Here is an 18,919-nt window from a genome sequence, read left to right on the forward strand (position 1 = left end):
TTAGAGATGGTTAAAACTAGCTTGACTATGTCAAGGAGACCATTTCTGATAACTGGATAAAGTGGTGCACACCTTATGGAAGGCGTTAAGTGCTTGGTAGAAGAGTTTTAGATTCTACACTATGGGTAATAGTATTCTATTATTGGATTTTGACTAGAAGAAAGATTTTTATGGAAAACAAGTTTTTACCACGATTTTTGTCACTACCATTTGGAAATAGATAAAAATGGGAAAAAGACTAGTGATAGATTAGATTTCTTCATTTATTTTTTCAGTCATAATGTTGAGTGACTGCATTGTGCCAGGGAATAAGGGGTGACCAAATGAATAAGATCTCTGCTCTTACAGACCTTCTCTTCTAGTGCAGCTAGATGAAAATAGTCCTTGTAGATCAAGGTGGGTGCCATGAACATAGGAAGAGTTAAGGGTCAGATCTGAGAGAAATTGCAAAAGAATTGGCTGGACTTGGTGAAAGCTTGTGTGGAGTGTGAATGCAGTTCTAGGCACTAATGGGCTGGTTAATAAGATGAAGACAGGGAAGAGGCAGGAGAACCAAAAGATTGAAGGTAGTGGAGAAGCTGAGAAGGGCTGCTAATTTGTGGAGAAACTATTTTGATTTTTTACATTTCAAGTTTTAAGGATTAGTGAGATGTGTAAGTGGAAATGCTTTATGAACTGGAAATGGCAGATGGGGAGGAGACTCTTACTCTCATAATTTCAAAGTCTGCCTTTCTTTCCCTACAGACCTCTTCTCTCCTCTCCTTTCTCCTTCATAGTCCTCCATCCATACCGTCTTATGTGGCTTAAAATTTATCACTGACTCGGGACACCTGGCTGGCTCAACTGGTAGAGCATGCAGTTCAGTCTCAGGGTTATGAGTTCTAGCTCCACATTGGGGGTGGAGCCTACTTAAATCAGCTGGTTAAGCATCTGACTCTTGGTTTTGGCTCAGGTTGTGATCTCATGGGTTGTGGGATTGAACCCTGCTTGGGGCTCCTCCATCAGCAGGGAGTCTGCTTGAAAGATTCTCTCCCTCTGCCCCTCCCCCCCACTGATGCACACTTTCTCTCACTCTCTCAAAATAAATAAATAAATCTTAAAAAAATTATCACTCACTCAGCATGCTCTTCGTGGGTTGACGGAAAGCACTGCTCTACATCTTCCCCATTCTAGGAACTAGGCAGACTGAGCAGCCCCCATCTGAAACATCGGTTGCTATGGTAGAATGAAACAGTGGTGAATTGTGCTTCTTATAATTTCTAATATCTGGAAGTGATTCATGTCGTTTTGCTCATATTTCATTGCCCCTCCCTCAGCCCAACTTCAAAGAAATCAGGAGGGACGATCTAGTGCCTAGGATGAGAACTAGAAATATTTGCCAACAACTAATGATAACTAAAGGCCTTGATTATTAATTCATTCTAACATAAACCTGACCTAGGATTTCACATTCTGGAAATTTAAAGTTTGTGAACTTCAGGAGCACCTGGCTGGCTCAGTAAGTAAAGTGTGCAACTCTTGATCTTGGGGTTGTGAGTTTGAGCCCCACATTACATGTAGAGTTTACTTAAAAAAAAATTAAAGTTTGTGAACTTCAGACTTGTATATTCTTGGGAGAATATATCAAAAAGAAATTAGGGGGTGCCTGGGTGGCTCAGTTGGTTGAGTGTCTGACTCTTGGTTTTGGCTTAGGTCATGATCTCCCAGTTGTGAGATCGAACCCATCATTGGGCTCCACACTCAGCACCGAGTCTGCTTGGAATTTTTTCCCTCTTCATCTCCCTCCCCCTCTGCCCCTCCCTCCGCTTGCACGTGCACTCCCCCCCCCCCCCCGCAAATGGGTGAATAAAATCTTTTTTAAAAAAAGACATTAGGGGGCACCTGGGTGGGTCAGTCATTAAGCCTCTGCCATCGGCTCAGGTCATGATCCCAGGGTCCTGGGATCCAGCCCTGCATCAGGCTCCCTGCTCGGCGGGAAGCCTGCTTCTCCCTCTCCCACTTCCCCTGCTTATGTTCCCTCTTTCGCTGTCTCTCTCTCTGTCAGATAAATAAAATCTTAAAAAAAAAAAAAAGACATTGGAACTGCTGAATGGATTATACTTGTTTTTCAACTTCACCTGAACCGCTTATCGTTTCCTTCCTTTCCAGCAGCCCTGTTCATTCTTTACTACCTGTCCAGCTAAGATTCCATGGTCTGTTGTTTCAGTTTAGTTTCTTGTCATTATTCTCTCTTTTACATGTCTATTTCAAGCATAGCTGGAGAAAAGCATGTAACCAGACTGGTACTTGTAGAAATTTATGATCAGCTGCCCCAACTGGGTTTTCAACAGTCCTTACAAATTACAGTTCTCTAGACAACATATCTATTCCAACAGCTTTCAAACTTCTCCCCTCCTCAAGCCTTCCCCACTGCTTTTCCCCCATTTACATTCCTCTTCCTCTTCCTCCCGCCCAACAGGTGATCTTGTCTCCCTTTTGACCAAGAATTGGACATGAACTAATACAATTTTTTAAATGATTTTATTTATTTATTTGACAGAGAGAGAGATAGTGAGAGTAGGAACACAAGCAGGGGGAGTGGGAGGGAGAAGCAGGCCCCCCGCTGAGCAGGGAGCCCGATGCGGGGCTCGTTCCCAGGACCCTGGGATCATGACCTGAGCTGAAGGCAGATGCTTAATGACTGAGCCACCCAGGCGCCCCCTAATATAATTTTTATTACCAAATCTGTAGGCATACCTACTTCTCTAACCATATGTCTTCCCTCCTTGTTGGAATAAAAAAAAAGTTCCTACTTTCCCCAGGACCAGCCTCTGTACCTGTTTTCTGGATCTAATTTTCTCCACCTTTTCAAAGACCTTGTACTATTATTAACCCAGTCTCCTTCTTATGTTCAACCTGTCTCTGCTTGCTCCTCAGCACTTAAAAAATGCTTGCATCTTTTCTTCCTTTACCAGTTACATTTCTTGGAAAGAGAATTGCCTTGGTTCACATTTGGATTTTCTCTTTTACTCCTGGTATCTCAGCCTCTTTTCACCCAGCTTTCTGTGCTCTTGGCTTCCATGACACCAGACTCTCTTGTTTTTCTTCTCTCAGTTCTTCTTAGTCTTCTTTGCTGGCTTTGCCTCTATTCATCATTAAGTGTTATAGTTCATAGTTTCCTTTTTTTTTTTTAAGATTTTATTTATCTGTGTGTGAGAGAGAGAGAGCATATGAGCAGGGGCAGAGGAAGAGGGAGAAGCAGGCTCCCTTGCTGAGCAAGGAGCCTGGTGTGGGACTTGATCCCAGGACACTGGGATCATGACCTGAGCCTAAGGCAGACACTTAATGACTGAGCCACCCAGGTGCCCCAAGAAGTTTAATTACCTACCTGACCTAGTATACGCACAGTGTCATGAGCACAGACTCTTGTGTAGGACTGCTTGGGAGAATATCCAGAATCTACTGTAGGCATATGAAATAGAGTACAGTTTCCTCATCTGTAAAATGTAAAACCCACATCATAGGATGGAATTAAATGCAGTGATACTTGTAAAACACTTAGGACAAGACCTAACACAAAATAAACATTAAAAAAAAACATTTAATACCCATCAGTTAGTATTAATATCCCATTTTGATCCAGCTGGTATAGGTGCCAGCCAGACATGAGTAACCACTAAACCTGGCTGATTATCAGAATCACTTGAACTTTTAAAAAAAGATTTCTGGGCCCATCCCCAGACTACTAAATCACACCGGAGTGGGGTGGAGGAGGCAAGAATATGTTTTTCTTAGAGCTCCCTAGGTGATTCTGAGCATGATCCAGGTTTAGCAGTTAATATTACAGAAGATAGAATTGTCTCTAAAAATCATCTGAGTGTGAGATATAATAAGGAAAAATGTTTCTGATGTGGAGAAAAAGGAGCCAGAAATGACATCTGTAAAAAGCCAATTATATATAACCTTTGGGATCAATGGTCAAAGTTGTGCTGATTGCCCAAGAACAGGTCATAATGAAAGTGAAGCATGCACAGCTGAGCCATTTTCAAGGTCCCAGAATGAAAAGAGAAGCAGAGCAACTGAGCTGGTAACAGCTGCCAAAATTAATTCAAAGTAGCCATGTGGGATGGGGAAAGCATGAAAAGAGCTTCAGAAAGAGGTGGTAAAAATATAAAGATTAAGTTTTAGGGATTGAAGGAAGAAAGATTAGAGGAAATTAGATGAAATAGCTGGGGATGAGCAAGAAATGCTATAGGAAAATATCAGGAGAAGGTAATTGTTACTAAAGAAAGAGATAAAGAACATGTGTCTTGGAAGAGAGGAAAAAGGTCTCAGGAATGATAGGAAACACATTTTAAGAGATTAACATGGAAAAGGCCAAAGACAGCATGGATAATCAGCCAATTATAGATGGACTCCAAATCCCAGAGAAACAAGCATTGCAGAAGGGGAGAGGGAAAGTAAAGCCTAAGGCAATGAAGTTGATAACAAGGGGAAATAAATGAGGGGGTTTAGAAGAAGTCTTGAAGGATAATTAGAATTATACAAATATGAATAAAATACAATTTAAGGTAGAAAAATATGTAGTACAAAGAGTATGGAGCATGAGAATCTAGGGAGTCATTCAGCAAATGTTTACTGAGATGGATACACAGTGATGAGTGAGAGACACAGTGCCTGTTCTCATGAAATTCTCATTTCTGATAAACCTTGGGAGTAGAAGAGAAACAAGGTGACATTCTTACTGGAAATAGGACTGTGTGTGATAAAAGAATGTTTTGTTTTTCACAGGACTGAATATGAGGCTCTTCCCAGTAGACTTGAGTCAGGCAAGGCATTTTGAGCATTGTGAAGGTTTTTGAAGGATATGTTGGAATGTGGGTTGGAATCTATCTGACCATAGATGTAAATTAGGCAAAGGGATGGGGCTACGTTTGTGTGCACATGTGCGTCTGTGTGTGTGCGTGTCTGTCTATCTAACACACACCCCTCATCCCCAAAGAAATTTGAAAGAGAAATTATTTGATATCTTTCTTGCATATTGTGAAAAGGGTATTTTGGCAAAAGTCTGAAAGTGACCAAAAGGGACGTGTAAAGCCGGACAGTAAGAATCCTTTCATAAAATAAGGATTAAATAATACTTCTTAGAGTTTATGTACTGTTACCTGTCTGGAATATACTTAGAAAAAAAAAGTATTCCTATAGCATTGCCAGTTCCAACAGAGTTTTTATGGTAAAATGAAATATCTTTTTTCCAATCATGAAATAGTGAGAACTCAAATTAGTTTCGAAACAACTGGGAAGTTTTGGCAGAGTCATTTAGAAGATAAGCAAATTCATGTTAGAACACAAGAAAATTAAAATTATGAGGAGGAATAATCGGAAGGTAAGGCAAGCTTCCTTTTGAAGGTGATGAGATGGTGGAAGTATTAAAGGAATTGAAGGCTCTCAGAGGAAGGGTTAAAGCCAAAGGAGTTAAAGAACTAAAGAGACCTATCTCTATGCAGAAATGATTAATGAAAAGCTTAAAAGGAAAGGAAAATAAAGTTGAAGAAATTAGTGCAAATAAAAAAAATCAGAAACCAAATGGGTAAAGTCTTCATAAACAGACTCAAAATGGTAGAAAACGTAAGATTAAAGCCAAAATTAAGTCATTGCTTTATATTCTTAGATTTTGCCAGAATACAAAGGAGTGTCATGATAGCTAAAAACACATTCAGATTTCCTTGAAAGGATAACATTGAATATTAGAGAAGGATTCTTTATGAAACCATTTTAGGAGCTAGATAAGAATTGGAGGGGGGCGGTGAGGTGTATATATGGAGAGAAGAGGGATCAGATGCCTGTGATACTGCGATGTCAAAAAGATGAACAGATAGTTTAGTAGCAGACATCTAGATTCTGAAAGTGAGCAATATAGTAAAATTGTTGTAGAGGGAAGAGAACTTCTGGGTTTAATGATCTGCCAGCTGGGCTCTGTGAGATCTTTGAGCAAATCCTTGGCACCTCTGTTCAAAGGCATATGGAAGGTGAGATAACTTGCACAATGAAACTAGTGTTAATAGGAAGTGAGAGAAATTGGGAACTGGTACTTGCCAATAATACTAAACACTAAATATAAGATTATTGTGAGACTCCTGTGGGAAAGATTGACAGGAATAATAGAGAACATGAGATGCCAAGGGAATGCTATAAGGGGGGGTCTGAGAAGCTAACTGAAAAATTCTTACATGGCAAAGGAATGGGGTGGAAAATAAATTCATTATGCTGGGTTAAGAAAAGGCTTTTATTTAGACAAGCTATGATTTTCTCTGTAATACCATGTAAAATATATTGTTCCAGAGCAGCTTTTGAAATGTGAGGACTTTATATATGAGCCATTGGGATCAGCATCTCCATTCTCAATAAAGAAGATTGAAGAGAAAATTAAAGTGATAAGAGTAAAGCAGTACTGCTCATATAATCCTGTACTATTTTTGTGGTCTGTAGATTGAATTTCCCTTCCTCCATTAAAAAATTTCCTAAGACTATAAGGATACAAAAGAGACAGTTCATGGAAGCTGAGGCCACTAACAGCCTAGCATTCAAGAACAGCATCTCTAGCAATTTAAAAAGCAGGTTTAAAATAGAGTGTAGAGAAGTTGGAATAACATCATAAAAATAGATAAAAAACAAAGTAATGCTAACTTGTTGAAAACAAGAAAAAAGATGGTTATGTTCTTTGGAGGGGCAAAAAATGCAAAAAAAAAATTGGATCATGAAAATAAAGGAAATGGGAAAGAATGTAACGTAGACTAATTACAAATGATTGGAGAGCAGTTCTTAGTGGTCAACTGATCACATAGCAATTGGTGTCAGTTTCTCCTGCTGCCTTTGCAGCTTTCCATCAGTGATCTCATTCCCTTGGCTTTAATTGTCATTCATATGCTAATGAATCTCAATTCATCGGTGCCCAAGCTCCAGACCTCTTCCAGATCTCTTCTTGGGTGTGTAACAAGTGCCTCATATTCAACAGATTCGAATCTGAAAAAATCATCCCCCCACTTCTCCATCCCACCCCAAGTCTCTTTTTCCTGCTTCCCTATTGGGGAGTAGTACTGCAACCTTACTCATCTAGTTTCCTACTTTAGAAATCTAACCATCATCTTTGATGTTTCTTCTTTTACCCCTGTATCTACTCAGTCAGCAAGATTATTCATTCTTCCTCTTTCATATTTCCCAAATATATTTATTTCTCTGTTCTCATTCTATTAGTTTAGATAAGAGGTTGGCATATTGTAAATATGTTAGGCTTTGCAGACCATATGGTCTTTGTCACAATCACTGTAGTTCCATAACAGGCAGAGACGACATGTAAATGAATGGGTGTGGCCGTTTCCCATAAAACTTTATTTATAGACACTGAAATTTGCATTTTATTTAATTCACAAAATATTACTCTTCTTTTAATTTCCCAACCATTTAAAAATGTATAAACCATCCTTAGTTTGTCATCCCTACCAAAACAGGAAGCAGGCCAGATTTGGCTCACAGGCCCATAGTGTGCCCACCCCTGGCTTAGACCATTTTCTCACCTGAAATGCAACAGTAGTCTCCTGTTGTCCTACCCGGTCTCCCTCTCTCTCATCTTGTCCCTCTGGTCCACTCATCACACTGAAGCCAGGTTGCCAATTGGATCTCTTAACCTTGCTTGAAGTCCTTTAAAGGTTGACCATAGCCGTTGGAACGTATCCACATTTTTTGGCAAGACCCTTCATAACGTGGACCTTGCTTACCTTTCTATCCATATTTCTTGCCACTTCTTTCTCTCTGTTCCAGCTGCTTGGAACTGCTTGAAGTTTTTGAAATGTGTAGTATTTTTCACTTCTAAGTTTTGACACATACCTTGAATATCTTTCCTCCTTACCCTCTGCCTACTTCCACCTGGCAAAACACTACTTTTCCTACTGGACATATTTTAGCTATCATCTCCAGAAGCCACCCCTCACTCCCCTAAGGCATTTCATCCTTTTAAGGATTTAAGTGCTTCTACTAAGTTCTCCTGTCATACCTGTAGGACCTAATAGCATTTATTTTACTGTATTATAATTGACTAGTTACTTGACTGCCTCTCCTAAATAATAAACTCCTTGAGTGCCTGGAGTTTGTCCATTATTCTATCCCCAGTTTCATATCCGGTCCCTGTAATACCATTGGCATTTTCATTTCTATTTTTTTGCATTAAAAATTTGAGATATTATTCATATTATCATAAAACTTAACCTTTTAATGTGTACAGTTCAGTTTTTTTTTTCAGTTCAGTTTGGTTTTTAGTGTATTCACAGTACTATGCAGCCATCACCACTAATTCCAGAACATTTTCATCACCACAAGAAGAAACCCTATGTCCTTTTGTGACTGGCTTTTTTTACTTACCATATATAATGTTTTCAAGGCTCATCCATACTGTAGCATGTACCAGTACTTCATTCCTTTTTATGACTGAATATCTAATTCATATTTTAAACTTCATTCTTCAAAGCCACCAGGATTCTAGGGGAAAAGGAAGCAGGACCCCTAGATTCCCACTCCTGCTTCAACTAGAACAGGTATGCTTTCATTAGTTATTTGTTATGGATAAACTTTCATATGAAATTTGAAAGTCATTGGCTCTGTGTTTGAAGAGTAGATTCTTCTTAGGGCTGAAGGGCACTCCATGAACTTTTTCTCAAACCTTCTTTCCCATTGTTTTTTGCCCTGTATTATGTGCTATAACCAAACAGTATTTTGATCAGGTCTTCATATGTGCCTCATGTCTTTCTTGCCTCTCTAACTTTTCTTACACCGTACCCTCTATCTAAAATGTCCTTTTCTACCGATTTACGATTTTACCTAGCCTTCAATGCCTAATTCAGATAAAATCCCTTCCATAAAGTTTTCCCTGATCACATCAGCTAAGAATCATCTCTGAATTCCTACAGTAATTATACTGCTTTAGGTGCTGCTTTGCCTACTGATTCCTTGAGGCTGCTCTCATGTTTTCCAATTGTTTTCTATTCTCCCATCCAGTACCTGTGTGGTAACTTTTTTTAAATGTAAATGAAAGTGGCGTGGCCACTTTTGAAAAGGAACAGCCTCACTCTAGGACATTTATCTCAGAGAAATGAAAGTTAACGTTCATGTAAAAATCTGAACATAATTTTTCATAGCCCCTGTATTTGTAATAGCTAAAAAGTAGAAACCACAAAAATGTTACACAATAGTTGAATGCTTTAAACAAATGGTAGTACATTCATATCATGGAATACTACTCAGCAATAAAAAGGAATGGACTATTGATATATGCAACAACTATGTGTTATGCTGAGTAAAAACATCTTAAAAGGTCACAAGTTATATGATTCCATTTATACAACATGCTTGAATGACAAAGTTGCAGAGATGGAGGACAAATTAATAGTTACAAGGAATTAGAAATAGTGTGAGGAAGGAGGATAGATTTGACTATAAAGGACAGTATGAGGGACATCTTTGTGATGATAGATAATTCTGTATCTTGGTTTTGGTGGTGGTTATATGAATCTATACATATGACAAAATGACATAGAATTATACTTACATGTTGTACCAATGTCAGATTCCTGGTTTAGATGTTATTACAAAGTTATATAGGATGTACCTACTGGGGGAATTGTGTGAAGGGTACATGGGACTTCTGTGCTATCTTTTCAATTTTTTATAAATCTATAATTATTTCAAACTAAGAATTTTAAGACTTTCTCTTCAGAGATTGAGGAGGTATTTATCATGATCAGTTTGGTACTCATGGTGCTGCTTCTGTTCAATATGATCTGTCTATGCTTTCAAAGTAAAGTTACTCTTGAGGTTGACAAGAGAACCTGTTTGTAGCGATGTTTTAGTTGCATTTAACAACTGGGTGAAACCTCTTGAAGCAAGAACTGGTACAGTAGTTCTTTGTGGATGAATCCTAGCTTTCCAAGGCCTTACTTTAATTTTTAAATTAAGTGCTAAGCCTGGGGTGCCTGGCTGCTCAGTCAGTGGAGTTTGCAACTCTTGATCTCAGGGTTGTGAGTTGGAGCCCCATGTTGGGTGTAGAGCTTACTTTAAAAAAAAAAAAAAGTTTTAAATTAAGTGCTAAGCCTTAATTTGAATCATATTTTGGTATACTTCTAAGTTATTATTGTTCTTGTATGCTGGCTCTTGAAGGGCAGTGACCACAACAACAGGTCCTGTGTAGTATCTCTCATCCTATGGGAGCTTAATAAGCATCAGTTACTTTTGATTTGCCATTAACTGACTCAAACAATTAATTCTTTTCTTAATATAGAGTTAGTAAGAGGTCTCTTCTGGTAAGATTTTGAAAAAAGATCTCATTAAGCAATATTTAACTCAAACTTTTAAATGTTTGAAAGTTATTAGATTATATATTAAGTAAAATGAATATTCTTTTGCAAATTTAAAATGAGTATTACAAAATCAGAATTTATCTCTAATTCTTTTTGGAAAGGGGCAGGTTTGTATAAGTTAAGGATTTTTCTTTTGCATTTATGATCAAGCTCAAAGTAAATATGAGCAAAAGGAAATATGAGTAAACTGCAAATTCTGTAGTAAAATGAAACTTAATTTTTTTTCAGGTTAAACTGCAGAGCAACATATCATATCAGATGGCAGATATACATCATTTAAAGGGTAAGAAACTTAATTACAGATTAAAGATAAATAAAGGTAACTAAATGTCTAAAATCCTCAAGAATCAAATAGTTAGCTAAATGAAATAAAAATTTTTGAACAAAGCTCCTCTGATGGCAAGACGGTTGTCCTTTTAAGATAGAATAAAAAATTGTAATGTTGCTTTATATACATATATAATAAATGCAAGTTAAAATTTGCATTTAAATCTTGTGTGGTAGACTGATTTCATGCAATGAAATGTTAAAAGACGCATCAAAGAAAATTGAGCTGTAGCTTCAGAAGCTATCAAATTTCTAGGGAAAAGGTAAGGGATAATCCCTCTGTACTGTGTCCAATTGCTAAAATAATCCATTCAGGTCTAGGGAAACTTTGGACAGGTCCTCCATGCTTAATGTTTTAGATACACTGGGAATAGAAACTTAGAACAGAAAGAAAACTTGAAGCCAGAAAGAAACCAAGAGATATATGTTCCCCCCTCCTTAGATGAAGTAATAGATGACTAAAGCTTTTATAAAAAATAATAATAGTTAAGGAGAATAAACTCTATACTTTCCTTACATTACTTCACACTATCACCAGCCTTTGGAATTTGGGGTCTGAAGAGCACCCCCCTTCTCCCTCCCACCCTTTAATTACAACACTGTATTATTTTAAAACTTTGCAACAGTGACTCTTAAGTTTTTGTATGTGGGTAGTAAATGCTTTGTAATTTCATAAATATATCTTTATTCTATAATCATTTTAACCCTCTTTAGGTAGAATTAGATGATACATATTTATTATCCTCTTGAAGAAGCCAACCTGAGCTAGCTTTGTAATTTATTGAAGTTTTGCTCTTCACCTAGCAAAACCATTATTTTTGTGTGTGTGTGTTGTAACTTGAAAATAGAAATTATCAATTTTTTACTGTCTGTGATTTAGAACAGCTTTGACCTTCTCTTAGAAATTTACTTCCTGGTGGCCACATCTGTTTTTGTTGCATTTGTGTCCATATTCTACTCTTTGTGACTCATAGGAGTACATTAGGATGACACAGAAGATGTCACTCTGTCAGTGCTGCTTCCTGCTTGCTATTTTTACAAATGTTTCTGCTTGTCATCAAAGTATATTTCTATTAAGTAATCATAGATCAGTTTAATAAGAAGTCCAGTGCTTCTGCTAGTCTATGCCAAAGAAAATGACAGCCTATGTTACTGAGTAAAAATCTTTATTGTATTGTGTGCATTGAAGTAGATCTTGAGATATTTGGAAATTTTTTATGATAATCTTCGGTAAAAAAGGCTTTGATTTGAACTCATAACTGTACAACTTTTGGTTTAGTGCACTTACTGAAGCTTGGACTCAAGATTGGATATCTTTTTAAATGGACTTTTGCACTTTAGGAAATATTTCTACTGAAACAAACTTCAAATCAACTATAAAATCCAAATTGGACTATTTTCATTGAAATTAATACTGGATATAATGGAATTCATACACACTAAGACTCTTTTAAAAAACATTGTGGTAGTTAATATTTTTTTGGAAATGAAAGGAATAAGAGTTCGTTTTTAATCCCTGAGATAACAAAATAACATTCTAGTATACACCAGTTTATCTTGAATAGCTCACCTTATTTTTATGCATATTACTGAAAGGAAATTTGAAATAAAAATTTTCTAGAAGTAATTTTTTTTTTTTTTTTTGCTTTAAATGTTGGTCCTAGGCAACCCATTTTTTAACTACATCCCTAATCTTTTGAAGTTAAATTGAAGGAGCATGGCCATGCCTTTCTGTAATATACCTTGGTGTTACTGCCAGAAGTAGAACGTTCTGCACAATCAGCTGTGGACCTGATCTCATGTTAAGTTACTCTGAGAATCTTGCTGTGGTGACCTGGAGTAGCCACAGTAGACAGAGTATCTTTGGGTTCAAAATAAAACACGGGTGCCTGGCTGGCTCAGTTGGGTAGAGCATGCAACTTTCGATCTTGGGGTTGTGAGTTTGAGCCCCATGTTGGGTGTGGAGCCTATTTTAAAAGTAAAATACACTACAAGAAAGAAGGTAGAATAAAGACATTTAAAAAAAATAAGAAAGAAAGAAAACACATTAGTTGAAGGTAAAATTGAGATATAGGAAAATTTTGTCTTTAGTTTTGCTCTCTGATCTATTTACTTTCCCCTTTTCAGGTCTTTGTGTTGACTCACTCAAAGCACCAATGAGCTCCCTGCTTTATAATCCTTTCCCTATATTCAAACAGGAAAGAATCTGATATTTTACATGGACTGGAACTCACTCATACTGATGTTCTATTTTTCCTTGTCAATTGTATTTTAAGCCTTTTATCTCCATTTAGAAATAAAACTACTTTTTTTTTAAGATTTTATTTACTTATTTGACAGAAAGAGATACAGAGAGAGAGGGAACACAAGCAGGGGGAGTGGGAGAGGGAGAAGCAGGCTTCCCGCAGAGCAGGGAGCCCGATGTGGGGCTCGATCCCAGGACCCTGGGATCGTGACCTGAGCCGAAGGTAGAAGCTTAACGACTGAGCCACCCAGACGCCCCTAAAACTACTTCTTGATAAAGGAATTTCAAATGTTGTTAGTGAAAACCTTTGTGGGAAGGAGGAGAAGCCATCCCAAATCTTGAAATCATACTAAGCCTCAGGTTCATTCTGAAGATAGACTTAGCTACTTCAGTTATTTTATGATGTGGGAAAAAGAAGCCTACAGACCACCAGTTGAGGTACATTCTCTAGTAGCTGCTTGCTGGTGCTTTTTATTTTTAATTGCAGTAACTTTTCAGTTCTAGAACCTTTCCTGCCTGAATACAGGTTCACTGAACTGGCTAAATATCTGTAGGCTACAATGCTTTTTGACACTGCCTCTTGCTGCGATCTCATTGTCTCTGTAGAATCAACAGCCATAGCTGAGGCCAGAGTTTCTGCTACCTCTAGTCCTCTATATCTTAGGAGATGGGACCAGGGATCAAGTAATGTGTTATTCGGGGATACTTGGTGTCAGATTTGCTATTTTTGTCTGAGGTAGATGTCATAGATGAAAAACTGTGGAGATCAACCATGTTTACATATTGGAGAATTAATAGAGTAAGAAGAAATTTAAGATGTGGCTTGACTAAACTTACAGAAACAGAATGGAATGGTGGTTACCAGGGGTTGGAGGTAGGATGGGGAGAATGAGGAGATATTGGTCAAAGTGTACAGACTCTCAGTTATAAAATGAGTAAGTTTGGGGGATCTAATAAACAACACAGTGATTATAGTTAACAGTACTCTATTAGGTACTTGAAAATTGCTAAGAGAGTAGATCTTAAACGTTCTCACCACAAAAAGAAATGGTGATTATGTGAGACAATGGAGGTGTTAGCTAGTGCTTCAGTGGAAGTCATTCACAGTAGGGAAGTGAATTAAATCAACATGTTGTACATCTTAAATTTATACAGTGTTATAGCTCAAAAATTTTTTAAATAAAAATATGTGGCTTGAATATGTAAACATGATTATCAACTACAAACATTTTATGTGAATCATTAACTTTTTACACCTATACTATACAATAACTATTGATACGCCACATTGTTAAATGTTCTATTTATACACTTCAGCAAATGTTCATCTGACCTTAAAATGTTTATTTGTTGTCATTGTCACAGTTATGATTCCACAATAAAATTTAGAAAGTAGAGAAAAAAATATGCTCAGAATCCCACCGCTAAACATAATCACTGGTAGCACTTTGATATATTTTTATTTTAATCCAGTTCTTTACATGTATATAATTACATTATAAATATATTTTACCTCTGCTTTTTGAAAACTTATATCCCAAGCATTTTTGGAGTGCCCTTAAAGTAATAAGACTGATTTTAGAAGCCTTCCATGAAAAGTAGATGTTATAATATTGGTATATTATGGTTAGATATATTTAGTCTTTTTTTTTTAAGTAGTTCTTTTTTTTTTCTAAGATTTTATTTATTTATTTGACAGAGAGAGACACAGCTAGAGAGGGAACACAAGCAGAGGGAGTGGGAGACAGAGAAGCAAGCTTCCCGCTGAGCAGGGAGCCCGATGCGGGGCTCGATCCCGGGACCATGACCTAAGCCAAAGGCAGACGCTTAACGACTGAGCCACCCAGGTGCCCCTAGATATATTTAGTCTTAAGAAACGTTACTTATGCAGAAAAGACCTCTGTTGCCATTTATAAAAATTAAGACTTTCTTAACTACTACTTTTGCTTACTGCTAAAGCTGTTAGCTAATTTTTTAAATCTTCTTTTTCAGAAACTGATGTTTCTCTTCTCTGGCCGAATTTCTTTTATTTGTAGGGTCATGTGATGAGGGAGCAACTCTAGAAAATGTGGGGTGGGTGATTGTGGATTAAATGTGAACAAAAGAGCATCTGGGGCGCCTGTGTGGCTCAGTTGGTTAAGCTTCCAACTTTTGATTTTACTCGGGTCATGATCTCAGAGTTGTGAGATCAAGCCTGGCCCTGGCTCCTGCTCTGCATTGGGGCATGGAGCCTACTTAAGATTCTCTTTCCCTCTCTCTCTACCCCTCCCCGCCCTCTCCCTCTCGGGGGGAAAAAAAAGGTGCATCTGGCCCCACTTTTAATCTACTCTTCAGCTTGGAACTTCATGTTGTTCATTACAACTAAAACTTCAAGCTCTTGTCCAGAAGTTATGAGTTTTGAAAATATAATTATAGTATATGTGGTCCTAGCTTTAGCAGCAGAACTAGAAATGAGATCCAGAGTGATTGGCACTTAACTTGGGAGTCAAATGTTATTAAAATGAAAAAGAAACCTTGAATTCTTTATCCATAGCCAACACCTCTAAAAAATATTCCCCACTCCCCTTTTATAAAGCAGATAGGTTTAAAGAGTTAAGTAGGGTTTTTTGGTTTTTGTCTTTTGTCTTTTTTTGGTACTGTTTCCACAGTTAGTATATTACCTACATAATATGAAAAAATGTATAATTTTTAAATATTTCTGATTGATGTCAAAGCCACTGAGGCTTTTTTTTTTTTTAATTTATTTGAGAGAGAGAGAGAAAGAGAGAAAATGTGTGCACGCAAGCAGGGGGAGGGTCAGAGGGAGAGAGGGAATCCCAAGCCAACTCCCCACTGAATTTGGAGCCCAGTGTGAGGCTTGATTCCACAACCCATGAGGTCATGACCTGAGCTGAAACCAAGAGTTGGAAGCCCAACCAACTGAGCCACTCAGGTGCCCCAAGGCTATCTTGTTTTTAAAATAAATTTTATTGCTGGGGCGCCTGGGTGGCTCAGTCTGTTAAGCCTCCGACTCTTGGTTTTGGCTCAGGTCATGATCTCAGGGTCATGAGATGGAGCCCCCCGTTGGGCTCCTTCTCAGTGCAGAGTCTGCCTGAGATTCTCTCCCTCTCCCTTTGCCCCCCCCCTGCTCACTTCCCTTTCCCCACCTCAAATAAATAGATAAATCTTAAAAAAAATTTTTATTGCCCATGCGTTATAAAAGGCAATTAAATGTGGTACTAATTATATAATTTAACTGCCTGAGAGTTTGAGTAAAGAAATTGAGAAGTGTATATAAATTTTAAAGATCCCATAACTTCTTGATAAAAAGTATTAGAATGAGTAAACTTTATTCCTTTGATTCTTACCTTGTGTGGATAGAGCAACTTGCTGAACTTCGTCAGGAGTTTCTTCGACAAGAAGACCAGCTTCAGGACTATAGGAAGAACACTACTTACCTTGTGAAGAGGTTAGAATATGAGAGGTGAGATGCTATATGCAACAAATAGCTATGAATCTGGGATATCTGTCCAACTTTTGGACCATTTATTTCTTCCTTTCTGGTTTCTGTTTTTCTTTTCTTCATTTCCTTAGGTCTTTTAAATTCCTTTTCTGTTGTCTTTCTGTGCCTCTTTGAGACCCACACTCTTTTATTGTGATATGTTAAACGCCATGAAAATATCTTTTACAAGATATGTGTAGTCTGCCCATGTAGAAGAGTTTGTTGTGAGCCAGAAAATCGTTCAAGGCCTGAGTTTCATTGCATTAGATGTGCAAAGACCAACAGGAGAATCTGTGGTTCTCTATGAGGGGCATCCAGAAGACGAAGCCAACACTGAGAGGTGTTCCCAGAACAGCTGAGGGACTGAGTGCGAGCTGCTGCTTCTGCTCTGCATTTCAGTCCTCTTGCATACACCTCTACACTCAGTTGGTGAGGAGGTCGGGGAACCTCTTTCTGGCAATCACTCTTTAAAAACTTTTCTTATGTCTTTAATTAGTTTTATAATGAAAGGTTTTTTTTAGGTCTACATACCCAAAATTAGAAAGATGAACCATATTTTAAAGCACCATGTATCCATTTCTGGCTTCTTACTCTTGTAGGTTATCAATATGTATGTGTTTTAACCTAATAGTATTCAATAATTTTCAGTATATCTATAGAATTAGAGAGTTAGCGTATTCAAAGGTATATATATTATTCCAGCGTGTTAATGTACCAAAGTTTGTTTAATCTCTCCCAGTTGCTGGACTGTAGTAGGAGTTTTCCTTATCTTACTCTTATGAATACCAGCTATAAAAACCTTTATGCAAAAAGGATTTCTCCCTCTTATGTTATTTCACTGGTGTATATTCTCAAATGTAGTATTCCTGAGACAGAATGTTTTGTTGGTTTTGTTGCTTTTATCACATACATGAAAGATTGCTTTCTGAAATGGTTGTACTAATTTACAATGTAAATATTTTCCCATACCTCTACCAACATTGACCTTTATAACTCGGGCTTAATTTTGCTAGTATAGGAATAAAGTACTACCATATATACATATAGGAAGTTTAATTGTACTTTTAATGGTGAAAGTTAACATTTTTCTGTATATTTTGTAACTATTTGTTTCTTTTTGCATGAATGGTATTATTTGTATTCTGTGGCCACTTGTCCAGTGAAAATTCCCAATCTTTATCTGTTCTGTTCCTTCACATCTTTTCTTGATGACTCCATTCTATCTTATTTATTGGTTCCTTCCATTCTTGTTATTCTTATGGTTTAGAACTCTTACTGTTGTGTTGAAAATGCTATCTGTTGGATGAATCATCTGCTGCCACTCCTTATCAACTCTCATAATTCTAGGTTTTCTCATCTGTTACTATATATTGGTCTCATGGTTTTCTATGTTTTTTCTCTTCTGTGTTTGAAGTTGGCTTTGATAATTGTTTCTTTATAAATGCAATTTATAAAAATAATTTTTCATCTTTCTAATTTCTGTTATTTTAGTTAGTTTTATCAGTATTCTTTATCCTCTATTAAGGATTCAAATATTCTCAGAATTTTGACTGTGAGCTATTTTTATATCTGTTCTTTGTCCTTTTGTGCCCACTCTCTTGCTAACTGAATGCTTTATCTTTATAAATATGTTTTCAACTTCTAGACAACTTTGTGAAGTCAATCTAAGATAATATAGCCTAAAAGAATGACTTTGTAATTTAGTTTTCAGTGTGGACAACAGATCAAGGAGTTAAGAGCACAGCATGAAGAAAATATTAAAAAGTTAGCAGACCAGTTTTTGCAGGAACAAAAGGTAAATTTAAAAAATACTTAAATCAGAATATGTTCTTGTGATAAATCTTGTAATTTAGAAATTAAAATATGTACTTTTGTCATAAAACATTGTATTTTTAAATATTCTAGCTTGCCAGTTTCTGAAAATGACTTGCAGTGTTTTTATTGCTGAGTAAATTAGACAGCTGCAAAAATATAACCTCAACTCTTAAAACGAATTTTGAGTTAAATATTTTTGCTATTAATATATTTCTCAGACTGTAAAGTGGATACAACTCTATTGACAAATCAGTTACTTCTTATTTTATGCTTTTGAGAAATAGAAAAAACTTGAGACACCTTTTCCTTAAGTATCAATCTCTGTTATTCTGAATTCCTTTCTTAAAACACAGAAATGAAACACTAGCCATTATTTTGATTCATATTTTTGGGGGTGGCAAATTCTTTTATTAATTTATCCATTTTCATTTGATATATATCATGAAGCCCCTGCTAGAAATGGAAGGAATTTGAAAATTACTGGTCACTAGGACATTCATTTTTTTGCACCTTGTAATCTTATCTGACTTAACCATGATTTGTAAAAAGTCTTGTGATTTAAAGAGAGATGGAATAGTGAAAAGTGGTAACATCTTACCTACAGGCCAAGAAGTTAAGGAAACCAGATTTTTGTTCTTAGCTAACTCACTATTTTAGAGCATGATA

At 36.9% G+C, this 18,919-nt stretch overlaps 1 protein-coding gene across 7 annotated transcripts in view; it reads left to right on the forward strand.

Annotated features, from left to right (window-relative positions):
• GOLM2 (golgi membrane protein 2) overlaps positions 1 to 18,919 on the forward strand; it is a 126,477-nt gene that overhangs the window by 26,928 nt on the left and 80,630 nt on the right. For all 7 annotated transcript variants that reach the window (XR_012373604.1, XM_073876924.1, XM_073876925.1 and 4 more), the window contains exons 2-4: positions 10,614 to 10,668; positions 16,318 to 16,420; positions 18,143 to 18,233. Coding sequence is in view for 6 of the 7 variants with exons in the window: in XM_073876924.1 (XP_073733025.1) it covers positions 10,614 to 10,668; positions 16,318 to 16,420; positions 18,143 to 18,233 (249 nt within the window). In the remaining variant the exon portion in view is untranslated. The remainder of the gene's footprint in view (positions 1 to 10,613; positions 10,669 to 16,317; positions 16,421 to 18,142; positions 18,234 to 18,919) is intronic.

The sequence above is a fragment of the Callorhinus ursinus genome, unplaced genomic scaffold (assembly GCF_003265705.2).
Source record: "Callorhinus ursinus isolate GAN/ISIS: 27379988/994484 unplaced genomic scaffold, GSC_fseal_2.0 scaffold25, whole genome shotgun sequence".
NCBI classification, from domain to species: domain Eukaryota; kingdom Metazoa; phylum Chordata; class Mammalia; order Carnivora; family Otariidae; genus Callorhinus; species Callorhinus ursinus.